Source organism: Salmo salar, chromosome ssa09, assembly GCF_905237065.1.
Source record: "Salmo salar chromosome ssa09, Ssal_v3.1, whole genome shotgun sequence".
NCBI lineage: Eukaryota > Metazoa > Chordata > Actinopteri > Salmoniformes > Salmonidae > Salmo > Salmo salar.
This window is the reverse complement of record NC_059450.1, coordinates 35,944,874-35,963,047: the sequence shown is the minus strand read 5'-3', so window position 1 is coordinate 35,963,047 and position 18,174 is coordinate 35,944,874. Positions and strand designations below refer to the sequence as shown.

Below are 18,174 nucleotides of genomic sequence, written 5' to 3'. Positions count from 1 at the left end.
TAGCCTAGACAGAAGTTACATTTATTAGTACAGATATATTTTACAGGAAGCAGCACCTGATTTGGCACTAATAGGTTCACAAGAAATGTGTTTTCGAATAATTTTGCTGACAATGACATTAAACTGATTAGCCTACATTGTACAATTAGCCCTCATGGCTGACATTGCACTGAGTTGAGTGGTTTGTTTCAAACGTCTGCAAACAATACGGATTAATTTAATTGAATGAATTCCCAATACACAGATCTGTGCCTTTCACATCATTGTGCGCTAACCCTAAAACCAGCCTATCTCTGCTCTTGGCTTGTCATCCGCTTCTCCAGCACAGGCTCAACTGGTCGGTGACGTCAGCCGAGTATAAAACGGGGCTGGAGTTCAAGAGGACCACAAAAACAAGTTAGTGAAGCTTTAGTCTCATTGCACCCACCGGCAACCGGAGTTGGTCCAATACGAGAAAAACACGCCAACGTCAACAAACTCGATGTTATGACGCAGATTTAGGAACTTTCCACGGACTTTTTCCTGACCGATACGAATTTAGGACTTTTAAAAGCAACGCGGTTTTTTATCATCCTTTTCACGTATCGGTGATGCCCGCTGGTATGTTTAGCATCGACAGTATCCTGGCCGGGAGACCCACTTGCAAGGACTCAGTGCTCCTCCATCGGAATGCCCCGGTGGTGTTCTCGAACCTCACGGATTCCATCTACACCACTGCCGATTATAATGGACTCTACTCACACACTACTGGCTCTTCTCCCTCGGCCATCCAGGCGGTGAACGGGACTAGAATAGGATATAATAACTATTATTATGGACAAATGCATGTGCAGGGCCCCAGTGGCCCTGCTTGCTGCAGCGCTATCCCAGCCCTCGGCTCGCAACAGTGTCCGTGTATTCCAACCGGTAGGTTGCCCTTTCCCACTTCTATCTGTAGTCAAAAGTAAACGTTTAAAGCTCTGCATGTTCCTTGGGTGCTGGACAATGTAACGATGCCTGTAATAACAAGTACAAGTTAAAACATTATGTTAGGCTATAGGGGATGATAGATACAGGTAAATTGGTTGGTGTTTTGAATGCGCCCATTGCGCAACATTACACATGCAGTCATTTTGGTGGCACATATACCCTATTTAAGAAGTCTATCTATGGTATAGGCCTACTCTAATTCAGTTTTACTTTTACGCATTAACTAGAATACATTTTATATTAAACTTGGTTAGACATTTGCATGGGATGATGCGTGGTCTATATTATACATGCGTAAGGGTGATGTTTTTGCTGTCTAAATAGCTTGATTTGTGATGTCTGTATAAGGCTATTGGGTGTGTTGCGAAATGAATTATTAATTGACGACAAACAAATGTTTCTAATTGATCTAGTATGTTTATTTATCCATGCAGGTTATGACCACACGGGCTCCATGCTCATCTCTCCCATCCCGCACCAGATGATGTCCTATATGAACGTGGGCACCTTGTCTCGGACGGAGCTCCAGCTCCTGAACCAGCTCCACTGCCGACGCAAGAGAAGACACCGGACTATCTTCACCGACGAGCAGCTCGAGGCCCTGGAAAATCTCTTTCAGGAGACAAAGTACCCTGACGTCGGCACACGGGAACAGCTCGCGCGAAGAGTGCATCTACGGGAAGAGAAGGTCGAGGTGAGTGCATGCACCGCCCTGTGTTGCTGGCTGTCTACCTCCCTATACACACATTAGGCTGCGTTGATTTTCAGAATATATGTGAAGGATCTCTCCATATCACGAAAATAAAGGTATCAATAAAGAACGTTCGTTGCGCATTGTAACAATTATCCACATCCGTTGAAAGGGCAAATATTCTATCCAAGCGTTACGCACAAAGTAATAGCAAACGTTTACGTCTTTATAGTGCCAAAATATGTTATATTAAGCTCAAATTACTTTACAATTACTCTACAACACGGTATAACAAATATTTCATACAAAGTAAACAATTGTATCTTTTATTTTCGCATAGGTGTGGTTCAAAAACAGACGAGCGAAATGGAGAAGACAGAAAAGGTCGTCTTCGGAAGAGTCTGAAAACTCGCAGAAATGGAACAAATCGATGAAAACACCCACAGAGAAAACCGAGGAAAACAAAAGTGACGTGGATTCGGACAGCTGATAATATTCTAACTAACACAAAACAATAGAAAAGACCGTTGGTTGCATAGTGTATGGGGTGGATGCACAAATAGGCTACATACTCGATTGGGACTTCTTGTACATAGTGTAAATGTAATGTGGACTGAAGTAATGAAATATTTTGCCATGATGTTGCACAGTTGTATAGTAAATATTACTTTTATTATTGCTATGTGGTAAGCTATTTATATTTAATTTAAAGTTTTTGTTACGCATAACGTCCCGAAGATGTGGTGAGCAAGGAGCCTTGATGAGTTTTCTGGCGTGTGTTAATACTTCGCGAGCTGACATGACATCTCATATTTGAGTGGTGTATTCATCATCACGATTTACAGCAAATCATATTCTGAAACTACATCAATGGGGAGAATATATTTCATAGAGTTAACGGAAATCACACGTAATATGAAACAGCGTTTTGTCACCTTTATAAGATAAAAGGACAAGGCTATATTTGTCAACTCATAACCATACAGACGTGTTTGGGGATTTGACTAAATTGATTTGTCAATATGTTCCAATGAATGATAATTACAGGAACAATGAATATACATTAATCATATCTGAATCCTCTCTATTTCCTTTGTCTCCTTCCACATTTTTAAAATCTATTTCTAATCATATGATCTATGTTTATGATTTGGAAATTAATAGGCCTAGATTGACGGTAGGCTAAAAGTGTGTTGTTTTCCAGATGCAAGACATTTGAAAAAAATGCAAAATACACCCTTTTTCTTGGAAATAGCGCTTGAATCGCATGTGGATAAATTCAGGAAAAGGGTCCTAAATGATAAAGTTGATATGAAGCTTCTAGTCTTCTTATAACGTTTTCTTGAACGCGTCAGGTAGGCTATCAAACACAAGAGTAGTAATACAGATTAAATTATTTCCGATTCATGCGCATACATGAAGCCTCTGATGTGGCAAAATAGACAGTGACAATAAATATATCATTTACTGTCGAGATTGTTTTGCCACCTTCAATTAAAAGGAAACAAAAATAGTTATCAAAATGACAATTATTTCGTTTAGAATTGGCAAAGCTCAACCAATCACTTAAAAAAACATTCAAAACAAACGTGGTTTCAAAAAGATTCCTTATGATACGTATTTTTATGTGCCTAATTCCTGGTTAGCCTAATAGCCTATACACTATACACTAATTTATTTTTGACAAATCAACGATTGTCTTTATAGCCTAATGATAATGGGATTATCTGTTACTGTTTATTATCTATCCTGTTGCCTAGTCACTTTATCCCTACCTATATGTACATATATACCTCAATTAGTCTACCTTGTAGCCTGCACATCGACTCCGTACTGGTACCCGGTGTATATAGCCAAGTCATCGTTACTCATTGTGTATTTTATCCCTAATGTTATTTTTGTATTTATTATTTCGCCTTTTCTCTCTCTGCATTGTTGGGAAGGGCCCGTAAGCGGTTCACTGTTAATATATACCTGTTGTTTACGAAGCATGTGAAAAAACAATTTGATTTGATTATTGTTGTTATGCAAATCATTCATATTTCAGCAAGCAACTCAACACAATTGTCTTTCACAGCTGTAGGTTATTAAGGCGATTAAATAACACAATTTTGTCCACAATGAATCCCCAAAACTACCAACCTAAACTAACCTCCGATGAGATTAAATATCTGATATAACTCACTAAAAGTGAAATGACAAAGAGTTTCAGACAACATATTGTACAAATGATGGGTCAGTTGCTCAAGCCATATTTTCTCACACGGAATAAGGGAGATCCATTGCATTTACATCATTTTGCAATACAGAACCGTTGCAATACACGGCAGAGGTAGCTCAATATATAATATGGTAGACTAATGAAATTCAGTGGCGAACCATAGGACCTAGGCCTTCAGAAGGATCAAATATCTTCCAAATACAATAAATAGGTCTATTCAAACTCAAAAATCAAGAAAATAACAGAAAACATAGCATCACCGAATGCACCCGGCGACATTATATCTTCTGTTGTCAGACCATTCGTAGTGAAGGAGGGAGCAATGTTTTTGCTGACATTATAAATGAATCAAACAGGCCTGGCCGCGCATCCGGCTGCCACACACAGAGAGACAGAACCGGCATGGACACATCATGTGACACACAACATAAAATAATGTGACTAGCAAAACAAAAAAAGAGCTGTTTACACAACCTATGGTAGCCTAAAACCACGATTACACTATCACCAATTGCGCCAACAAGTGTGTCACATCCAAGATGACAGGCTCCTGGTGCTGAAAGGGCAGCGATCTTGATACCTGTGCGCTCCATGGCACTGAAGGTTTCGTCAATAGACACCGCTGATAGACCGGCGGTAGCAGTCACACAACATCAAATAATGTTAAAGAATAAGCAGCCCATTCACTCCAGTAGGCCCCATGAAATCGTAACAATACAAAAGCATAACCATTTCATTTCCAAAATGAAATGAACAAACCAGCTATTATTTCACATTGCAAACATATTTTATCACACTCATCACACTAAGCCAGTGATCTAAAGTTTAAATGCAACAATGTTTATTGTCAATGATCACAGTCATTATTTTAAAAGACATAGCTAACAACAAGCAAGCTGCAATTTTTTTTTAAATCGAACAATGCCACTCACCAGATGATTTTAACTACATTTGAATGCTAGCCTAATCCAGAAAAGGGTGATGCTAACAGATTTCACTATTAGCAGTCTACACGTCATCACTTTTTTTAAACGTCCAACCCGTTGCAAGTCAAAATGTGATTGGTTCATTCCACTGTCACTTCAAAGTTATGCTCTAATACAATTGAACGTCAGAGGCCCTTCGGTACAGTTTCTGAAGGCCTAGCCAATGGCTGGCTGAGCCAGCTCGATTTTTCTGCCCAGAGACTACCAAAGAAAAATCCTGATTGGATATTTTTTCTCTTCAGTATTAACCCTTCTCATTTCAATACAAACTGAAGAGATGAAATCCGAAGATCATAAAAACTATTGTAAAAAATGTAAAATAAATTATTATTATTATTATATATAATTTTAGTAAAAATCCTTAGGCATTCTAGGCCCACACGGTTCCCCACTTTTCAAATTCATGTGCAAGGGTTGGTGAACAAATTCAATGGTGAATTATTTTCTAGAAATTAAAATAATTAATTAAATTTAAGCCCCACACCATGTTGTTAGTGTAGTAAATGGATGTACAAATCCCAGAATGCCCCTTTAAAGTGTAATTCAAAGGGATTCCATATTTGATTCAAATAGTGTTCCACAGGGCCTAAAATGTTATTTTTGGCCCACCAGCCACTATGGCAGGTAAATGAAAAAATCTACCAGCCACTCAGATATTTTACCAGCGAAAATATTTTTTCGCTATAATTACATAATACACAAATAGAAAAATAACACAAAGGATTTTATTGTGACAATTTGGTGACCAGTCTTTTAACCAAAATATCGGATGAGACTAAATGATCAGCTGCCCCTTTAAGGGCCACTATGTGAGATTAGGGATCAGACTAGGGCGTCTTCTTCACTATCAGTTGAAGCAGCAGACTCAAACTACAGTTGAAAAGCAACCGAGCTTGTGAACAAAACAATGTAAATAGTTAAGAAACACGAGGTCACACTCGAGTAAATGAAACAAACGTTTATGCCTGTGCGCAGCGCCTTCTAAAATGAATCTATCAGCACTTCACTCTGTGCACGCAGCTCCCCTGCCAAGCTGTGTTGCTGCGTGAATTGGGGATGTGGGATTCCTATTTCTTTGTGCAATAAGCATCTATGAAACATAACAGCAGAAATACTTTGAAAACAGTTATTGCAGCATTTTCCTGCTATAAATGGCAACTCGCACATGTGCTCATACTTGACATTAGACAGTTTTTATTCGCTAATGTAATGCTTGCACTGTAGCCCTGTAAATTGTACACCCAGCGACAAGGCTGGTGAAATAGACATTCATACCCACCAATACCTACATCTACCCGCATTTGGTGGGTGTTCATTTTATGCCTGGTTTTCCATAATGGGTGGTAGTGATCTTCATGGCAGTTGATCAATATGTCTGTGTCATACACAATTTATAACATATATCTTATTTCCCCCATGTCTACACCAGCCCTAATATCCAATAGTGGCAAAAAGTCAACATGGAATGGTGTTGTATTTATAATGTTGTGTTACATTGTTATATGACATAACTTGTAAGTGGAGTGCCTGCATATTTACCGTAATATATAACATTGGAAAACCTGAACCGAAATACATATCCAGTTCCATACTTAACAGCAATGCTAATTTGACTTGGCATTTTGAGTTTGAGATTTATATTTTCCATCTTCCAAGGCCATACAATACAAATCACAGACACACCAAACAAACCATCATATGTATGTACAATTAATTAAGTAACATTCAGTGCCTTTCTGTTCCCTTCGATTGGGTAATGATCAGTGAATTATGTGCGAACTCTGTGTTAACTTAGCCAAGACCCACTGCAGAACTACTCACATATCAAATGAAACCAAGCTTTATTTATATAGCACATTTCAGACATGAATGCAATGCGCTTCACACAAAAAAATACAATGAAAAAAATACGGAAATATTTACTACACAATAAACATAAGAGGATAAACACGAAAGAATAACTATAAAAACTAAAAGACTAAGACTAAAAGACTAAAAGACTAAGACTAAAAGACTAAAAGGAAAAGACTAAAAGACTAAGGAAAAGCAAAGCTAAAAAGGTGTATTTTAAGATCTCTTTTAAATATACCACATATCCCTTTATGTAGCCTAGTGGTTAAGGCGTTGGGATAGTAACCGAAAGGTTGCTTGTTTTTTTTTATTTTAAAAGGTATTTCAACTTTATTTAACTAGGCAAGGCAGTTAAGAACAAATTACAATGACGGCCTAGAAACAGTTGGATAATTGCCTTGTTCAGGGGCAGAACGACAGATGTTTTACCTTGTCGCGTCGGGGTATTCGATCTACCAACATTTTGGTTACTGGCCCCACGCCCTAACCACTAGGCTACCTGCCGCCCGAAAATGTGCGAATCCCCGAGCAGCAAATGAGGAAGACTAGTTTTGGTTAAATGTTATGCAACTGATAGGTATCCCTTTTCCCTTCCCAGTGGACAGCCAGTGGACATGATGATAATAGTCCTCTTTTGGCTTTTATATTTTCCTTGTAGGGAGTAATTGTAATAGAAGTTAACTTTGTAAACGACATGTGGCCGTGTCTCTCTCCATCCAGGGAAGGATAGTTGTATTGAAGCACAGGATCAAGTTCTCCCCTCTCATCAGAGAAAGGCTACCCTTATTGAGCTAGCAGGCCACAGAGCTAACCAACCATACAGATAGCATTACTACTACAGTAGTGGCCTATTTAATGAGTCCTGCAGTTTACAAAAACACTGCTTTCGACTCTTTCACTCAGTACTGAAGACGAGGGGGTTGTTTGCTTTGGGTTGTTCTGTTGCGAGCTGTAAGATGAACTCTGAAACAAAACATGTCAATAAAATAAGTCAACATGATGTCAAGGACAATCAGAGCCAAAGCTAAATCAATTGGTTAATTAAATGCTGAAAAACAACACACATTGACCTTGGAGATTAGCCTACTGTGCCTGTATCATGTTTCACAATACTTATTCTCTATGTCTTGCCAATAAACTGGAATATGAGACACAACAAACTCTTACACAAGTAATATATTTTGGCATGAAATATATTTTATGTCATGGTTTATGTCATATATTGAGTTTTCAAAATGTATTTTTTTTTATACATTCCCGTTGCAATACAAACAAGCTTGTGTGAGGCCCGGGGAAACTCATACACTTTGTTTTTGTTACAAAGTCACTTGACTTTTAAAGTTTTACATTTGTATAATTTCTATGAGCTTATACAGCAAGAAGATATACACTAGCGGTGGGCCAGTTACCGGAATGTTGCTGGTTCAAATCCCCGACCTGACTAGGTGAAAAATATGTCGATGTGTCCTTGAGCAAGGCACTTAACCCTCATTGCTCCTGTAAGTCCCTCTGGATAAGAGTGTCTGCTAAATGATTCAACTGTAATAGCAGTGAGGGATTGTATGGGGATAGTTTTGATTTGATTTTCTTTAGCATCATCTAATTTATGCACTCCCTTATATGATTGTAATAACATTTAGTACCTAGATAGAAATATGAAAATTCCAAAGGTCCGTGGTTCTACATTATGTGAAATTGTTATTATTAATCATTTTGGGTATTTCCTAAACTATATAATCATAATACACACCATTTACTTACGCAATGTGCACTATAATGATTATATCTTTATGACTGCATCTTGATATTATCGGCTAATGATTGTCATTAATGTAAGTATTTTAGTGCTATACAATCTATCAGCTAATATTTTTCTACATTATATTAATTCCTGAATAACACTCCCATGTGATCAGTTTGATTTTCCAACCCAACTAATTGTCCAAGACCGTTACCATAGAAATCCTATAATTCTGTTCTATTTACATTCTATTTAATCCTGTGATGGGTATTATCTGATTGAGTATTTCCAGGGATGGATTTAATATGGGAAACGTAATAACTTGGGACTTCTAAAGCGACTGTTTAAAACAGATTAGAGGAGCTCCAGACAGATTTGACCACAACACATATTCCTAATAATCCCTTATTCAGCTGTGATTTATAAAGGGTTGCAGTGCAGAATGCCAGTGAGATATACAAAGCACAGGGCCAGTCAGTCATTCATCTCATTTTTTTTATAGGCATTCATTTTCTATTTCACAAATGTAATGTATTTTTTTATTTATTTTTATGAAACTATTATTTCTATTATTATTTCATTTAACTAGGCTGATCACAGCCGGTTGTGATACATCCTGGGATCAAACCCGGGTCTGTAGTGACGCCTCTAGCACTGCGATGCATTGGCTTAGACCGCTGCTCCACTCGGTTCCCCTCTAATTCTTTGACCTATTTTATGCATCGTTCCCGGCACTTGGAAAAACATAGGTGGAGTCCAAGAAAAATAAGGTATTGAGTTAACTCAAAGAGTAGATACATCTTTACTTCTTTGCAAGTGTTTAGAGAAAACGTCTTAAAATGAAGGAAAAAAAATGTCCAGAATTGTCGCTATGTTTTGCAGTGACAGCTCTCATGCTCTATGGTCCAGACCTGCTTTGGGCATGCTTCTCTTACATAAGCTTTGCCCTCTCGCCTGTAATGTGGACGGCTGATGTATTTCCTCTCCATACCATAAGCTATCAGCCCTGAGGACCCCAGATCTCTGAATTATGTTATTAGTACATGGGGTCTGGAGAGTCTTAGAGCTGGTGGATTTGGCCACTGGACTGACATCTCTTGGGTGGATTCCCTGGTCAGTCTAAAGATAGACAAGGGTGTTGGCCAGCTCTGTGGTGCACTTTCAGAAACATATAAAATGGCCTCCTCATGGCAGGCAAAATAATGTATATTTTTACAAAAATGTAAACTTCCTCCTGTATTATTACCATATTTCACTGGGATGACGTGTGGTTTGGTGTTTGTTTTCATTTTGTCCCCAAATCTCTCTCTCTCTCTCTCTCTCTCTCTCTCTCTCTCTCTCTCTCTTTCTCTCTCTCTCCCGCTATCTCAATCTGTCTCTCTATCTCTCTCTCTGTCTCTCTGTCTCTCTCTCTGTCTATCCAACACTCTCTGCCTTTCAGAATCAGAGCTGCCTTTGCCTTACAGCTAGATTAGGTCAGAGCATGCACCTCCCACCCTTTTATAGCTGAGTTTAGTGCCCGACAGCTCTTAACTTCTGTAATGTTCTCTCCGACCAGCCGTGTAATTACATTGCCTGTCACCACACACATCGCAGCACACCAGTCATCGACTGACTTCAATTAGCCAGTGGCCCCCTGCTAAACCGCTAAGGAGCTTTACATCTGAGAGCCAGTGGGTCAAGCCCAACCGCTGCCAGCGGTCACTTATCTCAAAGGTGAACGAGGTGCTTGTAAAATCTGAGACAAATCCCCTCAGAGCCAGCAAGGGCCAATAACCAGGGGTCTATTCTGTCTCTGCAGAGAGAGAGAGATAGAGAGAGAGAGAGAGAGAGAGAGAGAGAGAGAGAGAGAGTATAATGTTTTCGCTGCAGCCACCTCACGCCAAACCAAACACACATGAGCCATATGGATGAGGTTTCCAATGTGTGCTTTTTTGTCCCTATTCATGCTGTACCTGGGTTATTGGTGTGTGTGGCGGTGCTCAGGCAGACTTTTCTGTCCCTATTCATGCTGTACCTGTGTTATTGGTGTGTGTGGTGGTGTTCAGGCAGACTATTCTGTCCCTATTCATGCTGTACCTGGGTTATTGGTGTGTGTGGTGGTGTTCAGGCAGACTATTCTGTCCCTATTCATGCTGTACCTGGGTTATTGGTGTGTGTGGTGGTGTTCAGGCAGACCTTTCTGTCCCTATTCATGCTGTACCTGGGTTATTGGTGTGTGTGGTGGTGTTCAGGCAGACCTTTCTGTCCCTATTCATGCTGTACCTGGGTTATTGGTGTGTGTGGTGGTGTTCAGGCAGACCTTTCTGTCCCTATTCATGCTGTACCTGGGTTATTGGTGTGTGTGGTGGTGTTCAGGCAGACCTTTCTGTCCCTATTCATGCTGTACCTGGGTTATTGGTGTGTGTGGTGGTGTTCAGGCAGACAGGAAGGAGATGAGGATGGGTGTAGTATACACAGCTATAGGGGCCAAGGGAGGGGGATGGGGAAGGGTCTAGCACAGTGGTTCCCAACCAGGGGAACTAGGAACCTGGGGTACTTGGTCTATCCATAGGTGATACTTGAGAAGACACATGAGACCATAGGCTTATTGGTAAAATGCACGTGAGGGATGTACTTCATGGGTACTCCGGGCAGAGCAAAATTCAGTTGATGGTACAGTAACAGAAAAAGGTTGGGAACCACTGGTCTAGCATACACAGCTATAGGGGCCGAGGTCTGACCACTGATTACCAGCGTGGGTTGAACCCAGCCATCCATAGGACCTGTGGGGGAGAGATGGAGGGATGTGGGAGGAGAAGGATTGGACGGGAGTGGAGAATCCGAGGAGGATGAGAGGACATTGACTTGAGTGAGGGCAAGGAAATCTGCGAGGGAAAGGGAGTTAGTGGGGTGTGGTAGTGAGAGGGACAGGGTGGTGCAGGAGAGAGGGAGAATGGGGGATCAGAGGTGTGTGCTGGGGCAGATTGAGAGGGTAAGAGGGGGATGAAAGGGACATAGGTGTACATGCCCTGTTGACCTTCTGTAGAGCGTTCAGCCCAAGTTCAAACCCATCCTCGGGGGATTGGAGGGGCCCTCTGAAAGTCAGTGAAGCAGTATGGAGAGAAGGCACGGAGCTGGACACACACACACAGACACTCCTTGGCTGACGGCGTAGACCCTGCAGGCTGGAGTGTGGGCCTGCAACATTATCCAGACAGAGACTCATCAACCATCCACCCGACACAACCCACCCCTATGTTGGCCTGTATAGTGATTATAGGAGCCAGCATATTTATATCACTCTACAATGCAATCCCCCTTCTCTCTCTCTCTCTCTCTCTGCAATCCCCCTCCTCTCTCTCTCTCTCTCTCTCTCTCTCTCTCTCTCTCCGTTGTCCCCCCTACACCCGTTCCGTTCCGTTCCCTCCACCCCTCCCCTCCTCCCGTCCGCTCCTTCCACCCCCCTTTCCCGTCTCTCTCACTTTACAGTTGCTGAGTGAGCTAGGAGTAAATAAAACAATGTGTAGATTAATGATCAAGTGATTTGAGGGTCTGTGTTCTGTTCTTTCAGGAACGAGGGCAAATCACTCGCTATTTACTCAGAGAATAAATCAAAATTCTGCACTGTATCAACAACAAAACTATGGTCCAGTGGAAATTATGAAGGATAAATCATGAGTGAAAAATAACGACCACTCCTCTCTCTGTCCAATCGCACCACGCACACACACACACACACACACACACACACACACACACACACACACACACACACACACACACACACACACACACACACACACACACACACACACAGTCTACTTATAAATAAGACTGTCTGTAATCAGATAATGGCCGCTCGTGGACTAAAACGCAGCGGAACATAATAAACATGTCCTCATCTGATTAATCTGTGACTTTCTTCTAAATGCTATTAAGTCTGTTCGTATACTTAGACAATCTAGCTATGGTGGTTTATATCAAATATTGAGAAAACTGAAGACAAATGATTGCATTAATATTTTTTCTCCCGACCAGAAGGTAAGAAACGGAACAGTTTTTTTGAGCTGGTCAATTACAATGTGCATACAGGTCATATAGGTCATACAGGACAATACAGGTCATACAGGACATACAGGACAATACAGGTCATATAGGTCATATAGGACAATACAGGTCATATAGGTCATACAGGACAATACAGGTCATATAGGTCATACAGGACAATACAGGTCATATAGGTCATACAGGTCATACAGGACAATACAGGACAATACATTGTAGCAACATATGTGGACACCGAGGTCCAAACCTCGGTCATTTTTTCAAATGTAAAAATAAATAAATATGTACTGTATATATATATATTAGTAACTGCGTCCTAAACGTATTGGACTACACAAGGTGCGATTTCGAAACTTGGTTGTGAACCAGCAGTTTTCCTATTGTTATATGTCGCTCACTGAGAGTCACTTAATTATCCCATGTCAACTAGATTTGTAAGTTAGTTGGCTAGACTAACTAGGCTATCTAAATGTAGTAATCACAGCCAAATTACCGACTGGGAATGCAGGGCACGTGTATAGGGGCCTTGACCTCCAGGGGCCACAATTGATTGTGTTAGTCATTCTCACTCAGATATAATATTAACATGGCATAAGTCATGACAGAATGTGTAGAATTGCATAAAATTACTCCACTAAAGCAACTAAAGTGATAATGGCTGGGGTCATTTTTGATTCTTTTTGCTGTTCTCCAAATAGCCTTTTAGAGTTTTTAAATTGCATAGCAATGCAGTAAATGAGGTCTGGACCTCACTGAGACTCAGACCCTGGCTAAGGCTCTGGTCCTATACAGGAGATTTAGTTTTTACATTGAAACACAAACTGTATAATGTATATAGTAAAACATAAGTCTACGTATCCTAGTATGTTAAAAGAACATAGCAGAATGTATTCTAGTATGTTAAAAGAACACAGCAGTATGTATTCCAGCATGTTAAAAGAACATAGCAGTATGTATTCTAGTATGTTAAAAGAACATAGCAGTATGTATTCTAGTATGTTAAATGAAAACAGCAGTATGTATTGTAGTTTGTTAAAAGTACACAGCAGTATGTATTCCAGTACGTTAAAAGAACATAGCAGTATGTATTCTAGTTTGTTAAAAGAACATAGCAATATGTATTCTAGTATGTTTAAATAACATAGCAGTAAAGAATATAGCAGTATGTATTCTAGTTTGTTAAAAGAACATAGCAATATGTACCCTAGTGTGTTAAAAGAACATAGCAGTATGTTTCCTAGTGTGTTAAAAGAACATAGCAGTATGTAACCTAGTATGTCACAAGAACATAGCAGAATGTATCCTGGTACGTTAAAAGGACCCAGCAGTATGTATTCTAGTATGTTAAAAGAACATGGCAATATGTATTCTAGTATGTTAAAATAACATAGCAGTAAAGAACATAGCAGTATGTGTTCTAGTATGTTAAAATAACACAGCAGTATGTATCCTAGTATGTTAAAAGAACATAGCAGTATGTAACTTAGTATGTTAAAAGAACATAGCAGTATGTATCCTAGTGTGTTAAAAGAACATAGCATTATGTATTGTAGTATGTTAAAAGAACACAGCAGAATGCATTCCAGTACGTTAAAAAAACATAGCAGTATGTATTCTAGTATGTTAAAAGAACACAGCATTATGTATTCTAGTATGTTAGAAGAACACAGCATTATGTATTCTAGTATGTTAAGAGAACACAGCAGAATGTATTCCAGTACGTTAAAAGAACATAGCAGTATGTATTCTAGTATGTTAAATGAACACAGCTGTCACGTCCTGACCAGTAAAAGGGGTTGTTTGTTATTGTAGTTTGGTCAGGGCGTGGCAGGGGGTGTTTGTTTAGTGTGTTTCGGGGTTTGTTGGGCAATGTTCTATGTTAGTCTATTTCTATGTCTGTGTCTAGTTAGTCTATTTCTATGCTTAGTTTATTGGTTTGACCTTCAATTGGAGGCAGCTGTTTCTCGTTGCCTCTAATTGAAGGTCCTATTTAATAGGGGTGTTTTGTCCATGGGATTTGTGGGCAGTTGTTCCGTATGTAAGCTGTGTGCCTTACAGGACTGTTTTTCGTCATTGTTTTTGTTTAAGTGTTTGTTTTGGTTTTCTTCGTAATAAAAGAAGATGAGCATACACATTCCCAATGCACCTTGGTCCCATCCTTACGACGAACGTGACAGAACTACCCACCACCAACGAACCAAGCAGCGGAGGAAGGAGCAGCAGAGGGATTTGGAGTCATGGACATGGGAGGAAATTTTGGATGGGGCAGGACCTTGGCACCAGGCTGGGGAGTACCGGCGACCTAAGGAGGAGCTGGAGGCAGTCAAAGCGGAGCGGCGTCATTACGAGGCATTATACGGGAAGATTGGCAAGTGTGAGAGGCAGCCCCAATAAAAAATTTTGGGGGGGGCACACGGGAAGAGTGGCTAGGTCAGGTAATAGACCTAAGCCAACTCCCCGTGCTTATTATGGGGAGCAGCGGATCATGAGAGCTCTGGTCTATGCGGAAGTGCGCACGATCTCGCCCATGCGCACGCACAGTCCGGTGCGAGCGATCCCAGCCCCTCGCAAGTGCCGTGCTAGAGTGGGCATCCAGCCAGGTAGGAGTATGCCTGCACAGCACATCTGGCCACCAGTGCGTCTCCTAGGCCCAGGCTACCCTGCGCCTGCTCTATGCACGGCAGCCATCAGGCCTCTGCACAGCCCAGTTCGCCCTGTGCCAGCACTCCGCTCGTGCAGGGCTACTGTTACCACCAAGCCAGGACGGGTTGTGCAGGCTGTGCGCTCCAGACCTCCAGTGCTTGTTCATGGCCTGGTGTATCCAGTTCCTGCTCCTTGCACTAGCCTTGAGGTGCGTGTCTCCAGTCTGGCGCCTCCAAAGCCAGCACCATGCACTAGGCCTCTAGTGCGTCAGCCCAGTCCAGTATGTCCTGTTCCCGCTCCTCGCACTAGCCTTGGGGTGCGTGTCTCCAGTCTGGTACCTCCAGTACCAGCCCCACGCACCAGGCCTTCAGTGCGTCAGCCCAGTCCGGTACGTCCTGCTCCTGCTCCTCGCACTAGCCCTGTGGTGCGTGAAAATAGTCTGGCGCCTCCAAAGCCAGCCCCATGCATCAGGCCTTCAGTGCGCAGTCCCCATCCAGAGCTTCCGATGACAGTACCCCGTCCAGAGCTTCCGACGACAGTACCCCGTCCAGAGCTTCCGACGACAGTACCCCGTCCAGAGCTTCCGACGACAGTACCCCGTCCAGAGCTTCCGACGACAGCTCCCCGTCCAGAGCTTCCGACGACAGTTCCCCGTCCAGAGCTTCCGACGACAGTTCCCCGTCCAGAGCTTCCGACGACAGTTCCCCGTCCAGAGCTTCCGACGACAGCTCCCCGTCCAGAGCTTCCGACGACAGTTCCCCGTCCAGAGCTTCCGACGACAGTTCCCCGTCCAGAGCTTCCGACGACAGTTCCCCGTCCAGAGCTTCCGACGACAGTTCCCCGTCCAGAGCTTCCGACGACAGTTCCCCGTCCAGAGCTTCCGACGACAGTTACCCTGTCCAGAGCTTCCGGCGACAGTGCCCCGTCCAGAGCTTCCGATGACAGTACACCGTCCAGAGCTTCCGGCGACAGTGCCCCGTCTAGAGCTTCCGGCGACAGTTCCCTGTCTAGTGCCTCCGGCGATGTCCTACACTCTGGAGCCTGCAGAGACGGCCCACAGTCCGGAGCCTGCAGAGTCGCCCTACGGTCCGGAACCGGCGCAGCCAGAGTCGCCCTACGGTCCGGAACCGGCGCAGCCAGAGTCGCCCTACGGTCCGGAACCGGCGCAGCCAGAGTCGCCCTACGGTCCGGAACCGGCGCAGCCAGAGTCGCCCTACGGTCCGGAACCGGCGCAGCCAGAGTCGCCCTTCAGTTCGGAGCTCCCAGAGTCGCCCTCCAGCCCGAGGTCTCCAACGACGCGCATCAGCCCGAGGTCTCGAGCGACGCGCATCAGCCCGAGGTCTCCGGCGACGCACCTTAGCCCTGAGCCTTCAGCGGGGGTGGACAGGTTAGGTTGGGGACTAAGGCCGGAGCCTGAGCCACCTCCATAGTAGGAGGATTGGGGAGGGGGGGGTGTAGCACAAGTACCATCAGTGACGGTGGCCACCCTCCCTTCCCTCCCTTTAGTTTGGGATTTCGAGGGGGGGGGGGGGTACTGTCACATCCTGACCAGTAAAAGGGGTTGTTTGTTATTGTAGTTTGGTCAGGGTGTGGCAGGTGGTGTTTGTTTAGTGTGTTTCGGGGTTTGTTGGGCAATGTTATATGTTAGTCTATTTCTATGTCTGTGTCTAGTTAGTCTATTTCTCAGCTTAGTTTATTGGTTTGACCTTCAAATGGAGGCAGCTGTTTGACCTTCAATTGGAGGCAGCTGTTTTGTCCATGGGATTTGTGGGTAGTTGTTCCATATGTAAGCTGTGTGCCTTACAAAACTGTTTTTCGTCATTGTTTTTGTTTAAGTGTTTGTTTTGGTTTTCTTCATTAATAAAAGAAGATGAGCATACACATTCCCACTGTGCCTTGGTCCCATCCTTACGACGAACGTGACAACAGCAGTATGTATTCTAGTTTGTTAAAAGAACACAGCAGTATGCATTCTAGTATGTTAAAAGAACATAGCCGTATGTATTCTGGAATGTTAAAAGAAGATAGCAGTATGTATTCTAGTATGTTAAAAGAACATAGCCGTATGTATTCTGGAATGTTAAAAGAAGATAGCAGTATGTATTCTAGTATGTTAAAAGAACATAGCAGTATGTATTCTAATATGTTAAATGAACACAGCAGTATGTATTCTAGTTTGTTAAAAGAACACAGCAGTATGCATTCTAGTATGTTGAAAGAACACAGCATTATGTATTCTAATATGTTAAATAAACACAGCAGTATGTATTCTAGTTTGTTAAAAGAACACAGCAGTATGCATTCTAGTATGTTAAAAGAACATAGCAGTAAAGAACATAGCAGTATGTATTTTAGTATGTTAAAAGAACAAAGCAGTATGTATTCTAGTATGTTAAAAGAACACAGCAGTATGTGTTCTAGTATGTTAAAAGAACACAGCAGTATGTAACCTAGTATGTTTAAAGAACATAGCAGTATGTAATTTAGTATGTTAAAAGAACACATCAGTATGTATTCCAGTGTGTTAAAAGAACATACCAGTATGTGTCCTAGTATGTCAAAAGAACACAGCAGTATGTATTCCAGTGTGTTAAAAGAACACAGCAGTATGTGTTCTAGTATGTTAAAAGAACATAGCATTAAGGAACATAGCAGTATGTATCCTAGTATGTTAAATGAACATAGCAGTATGTATCCTAGTATGTTAAAAGACCATAGCAGTATGGATCCTAGTATGTTAAAAGACCATAGTAGTATGTATTCTGTATGTTAAAAGAACATAGCAGTATGTATCCTAGTATGTTAAATGAACGTAGCAGTATGTATCCTAGTATGTTAAAAGAACATAGTAGTATGTATCCTAGTATGTTAAAAGAACATAGTAGTATGTATTCTGTATGTTAAAAGAACATAGCAGTATGTTTCCAAGTATATTAAATGAACATAGTAGTATGTATTCTAGTATGTTAAAAGAACATAGCAGTATGTATTCTTGTATGTTAAAATAACATATCAGTATGTATCG

The 18,174-nt window shown here is 41.8% G+C and overlaps 1 protein-coding gene across 1 annotated transcript; it reads left to right on the top strand.

Annotated features, from left to right (window-relative positions):
- Positions 1-354: 354 nt before the first annotated feature.
- LOC106611271 (homeobox protein goosecoid) lies at positions 355-3,776 on the top strand. The gene is made up of 3 exons (XM_014211304.2): positions 355-906; positions 1,404-1,663; positions 2,001-3,776. Exons 1-3 carry the CDS (start codon positions 591-593, stop codon positions 2,148-2,150), a joined length of 726 nt encoding a protein of 241 aa, XP_014066779.1. The 5' UTR covers positions 355-590; the 3' UTR covers positions 2,151-3,776.
- Positions 3,777-18,174: the final 14,398 nt, after the last annotated feature.

Excerpts from the sequence above, each read along its gene's own strand:
- LOC106611271 (XM_014211304.2), top strand. The coding sequence starts at position 591 with ATGCCCGCTGGTATGTTTAGCATCGACAGTATCCTGGCCGGGAGACCC. Across the intron at positions 907-1,403 it reads GTGTCCGTGTATTCCAACCG|GTTATGACCACACGGGCTCC; the intron begins GTAGGTTGCCCT and ends TTATCCATGCAG. Across the intron at positions 1,664-2,000 it reads TACGGGAAGAGAAGGTCGAG|GTGTGGTTCAAAAACAGACG; the intron begins GTGAGTGCATGC and ends ATTTTCGCATAG.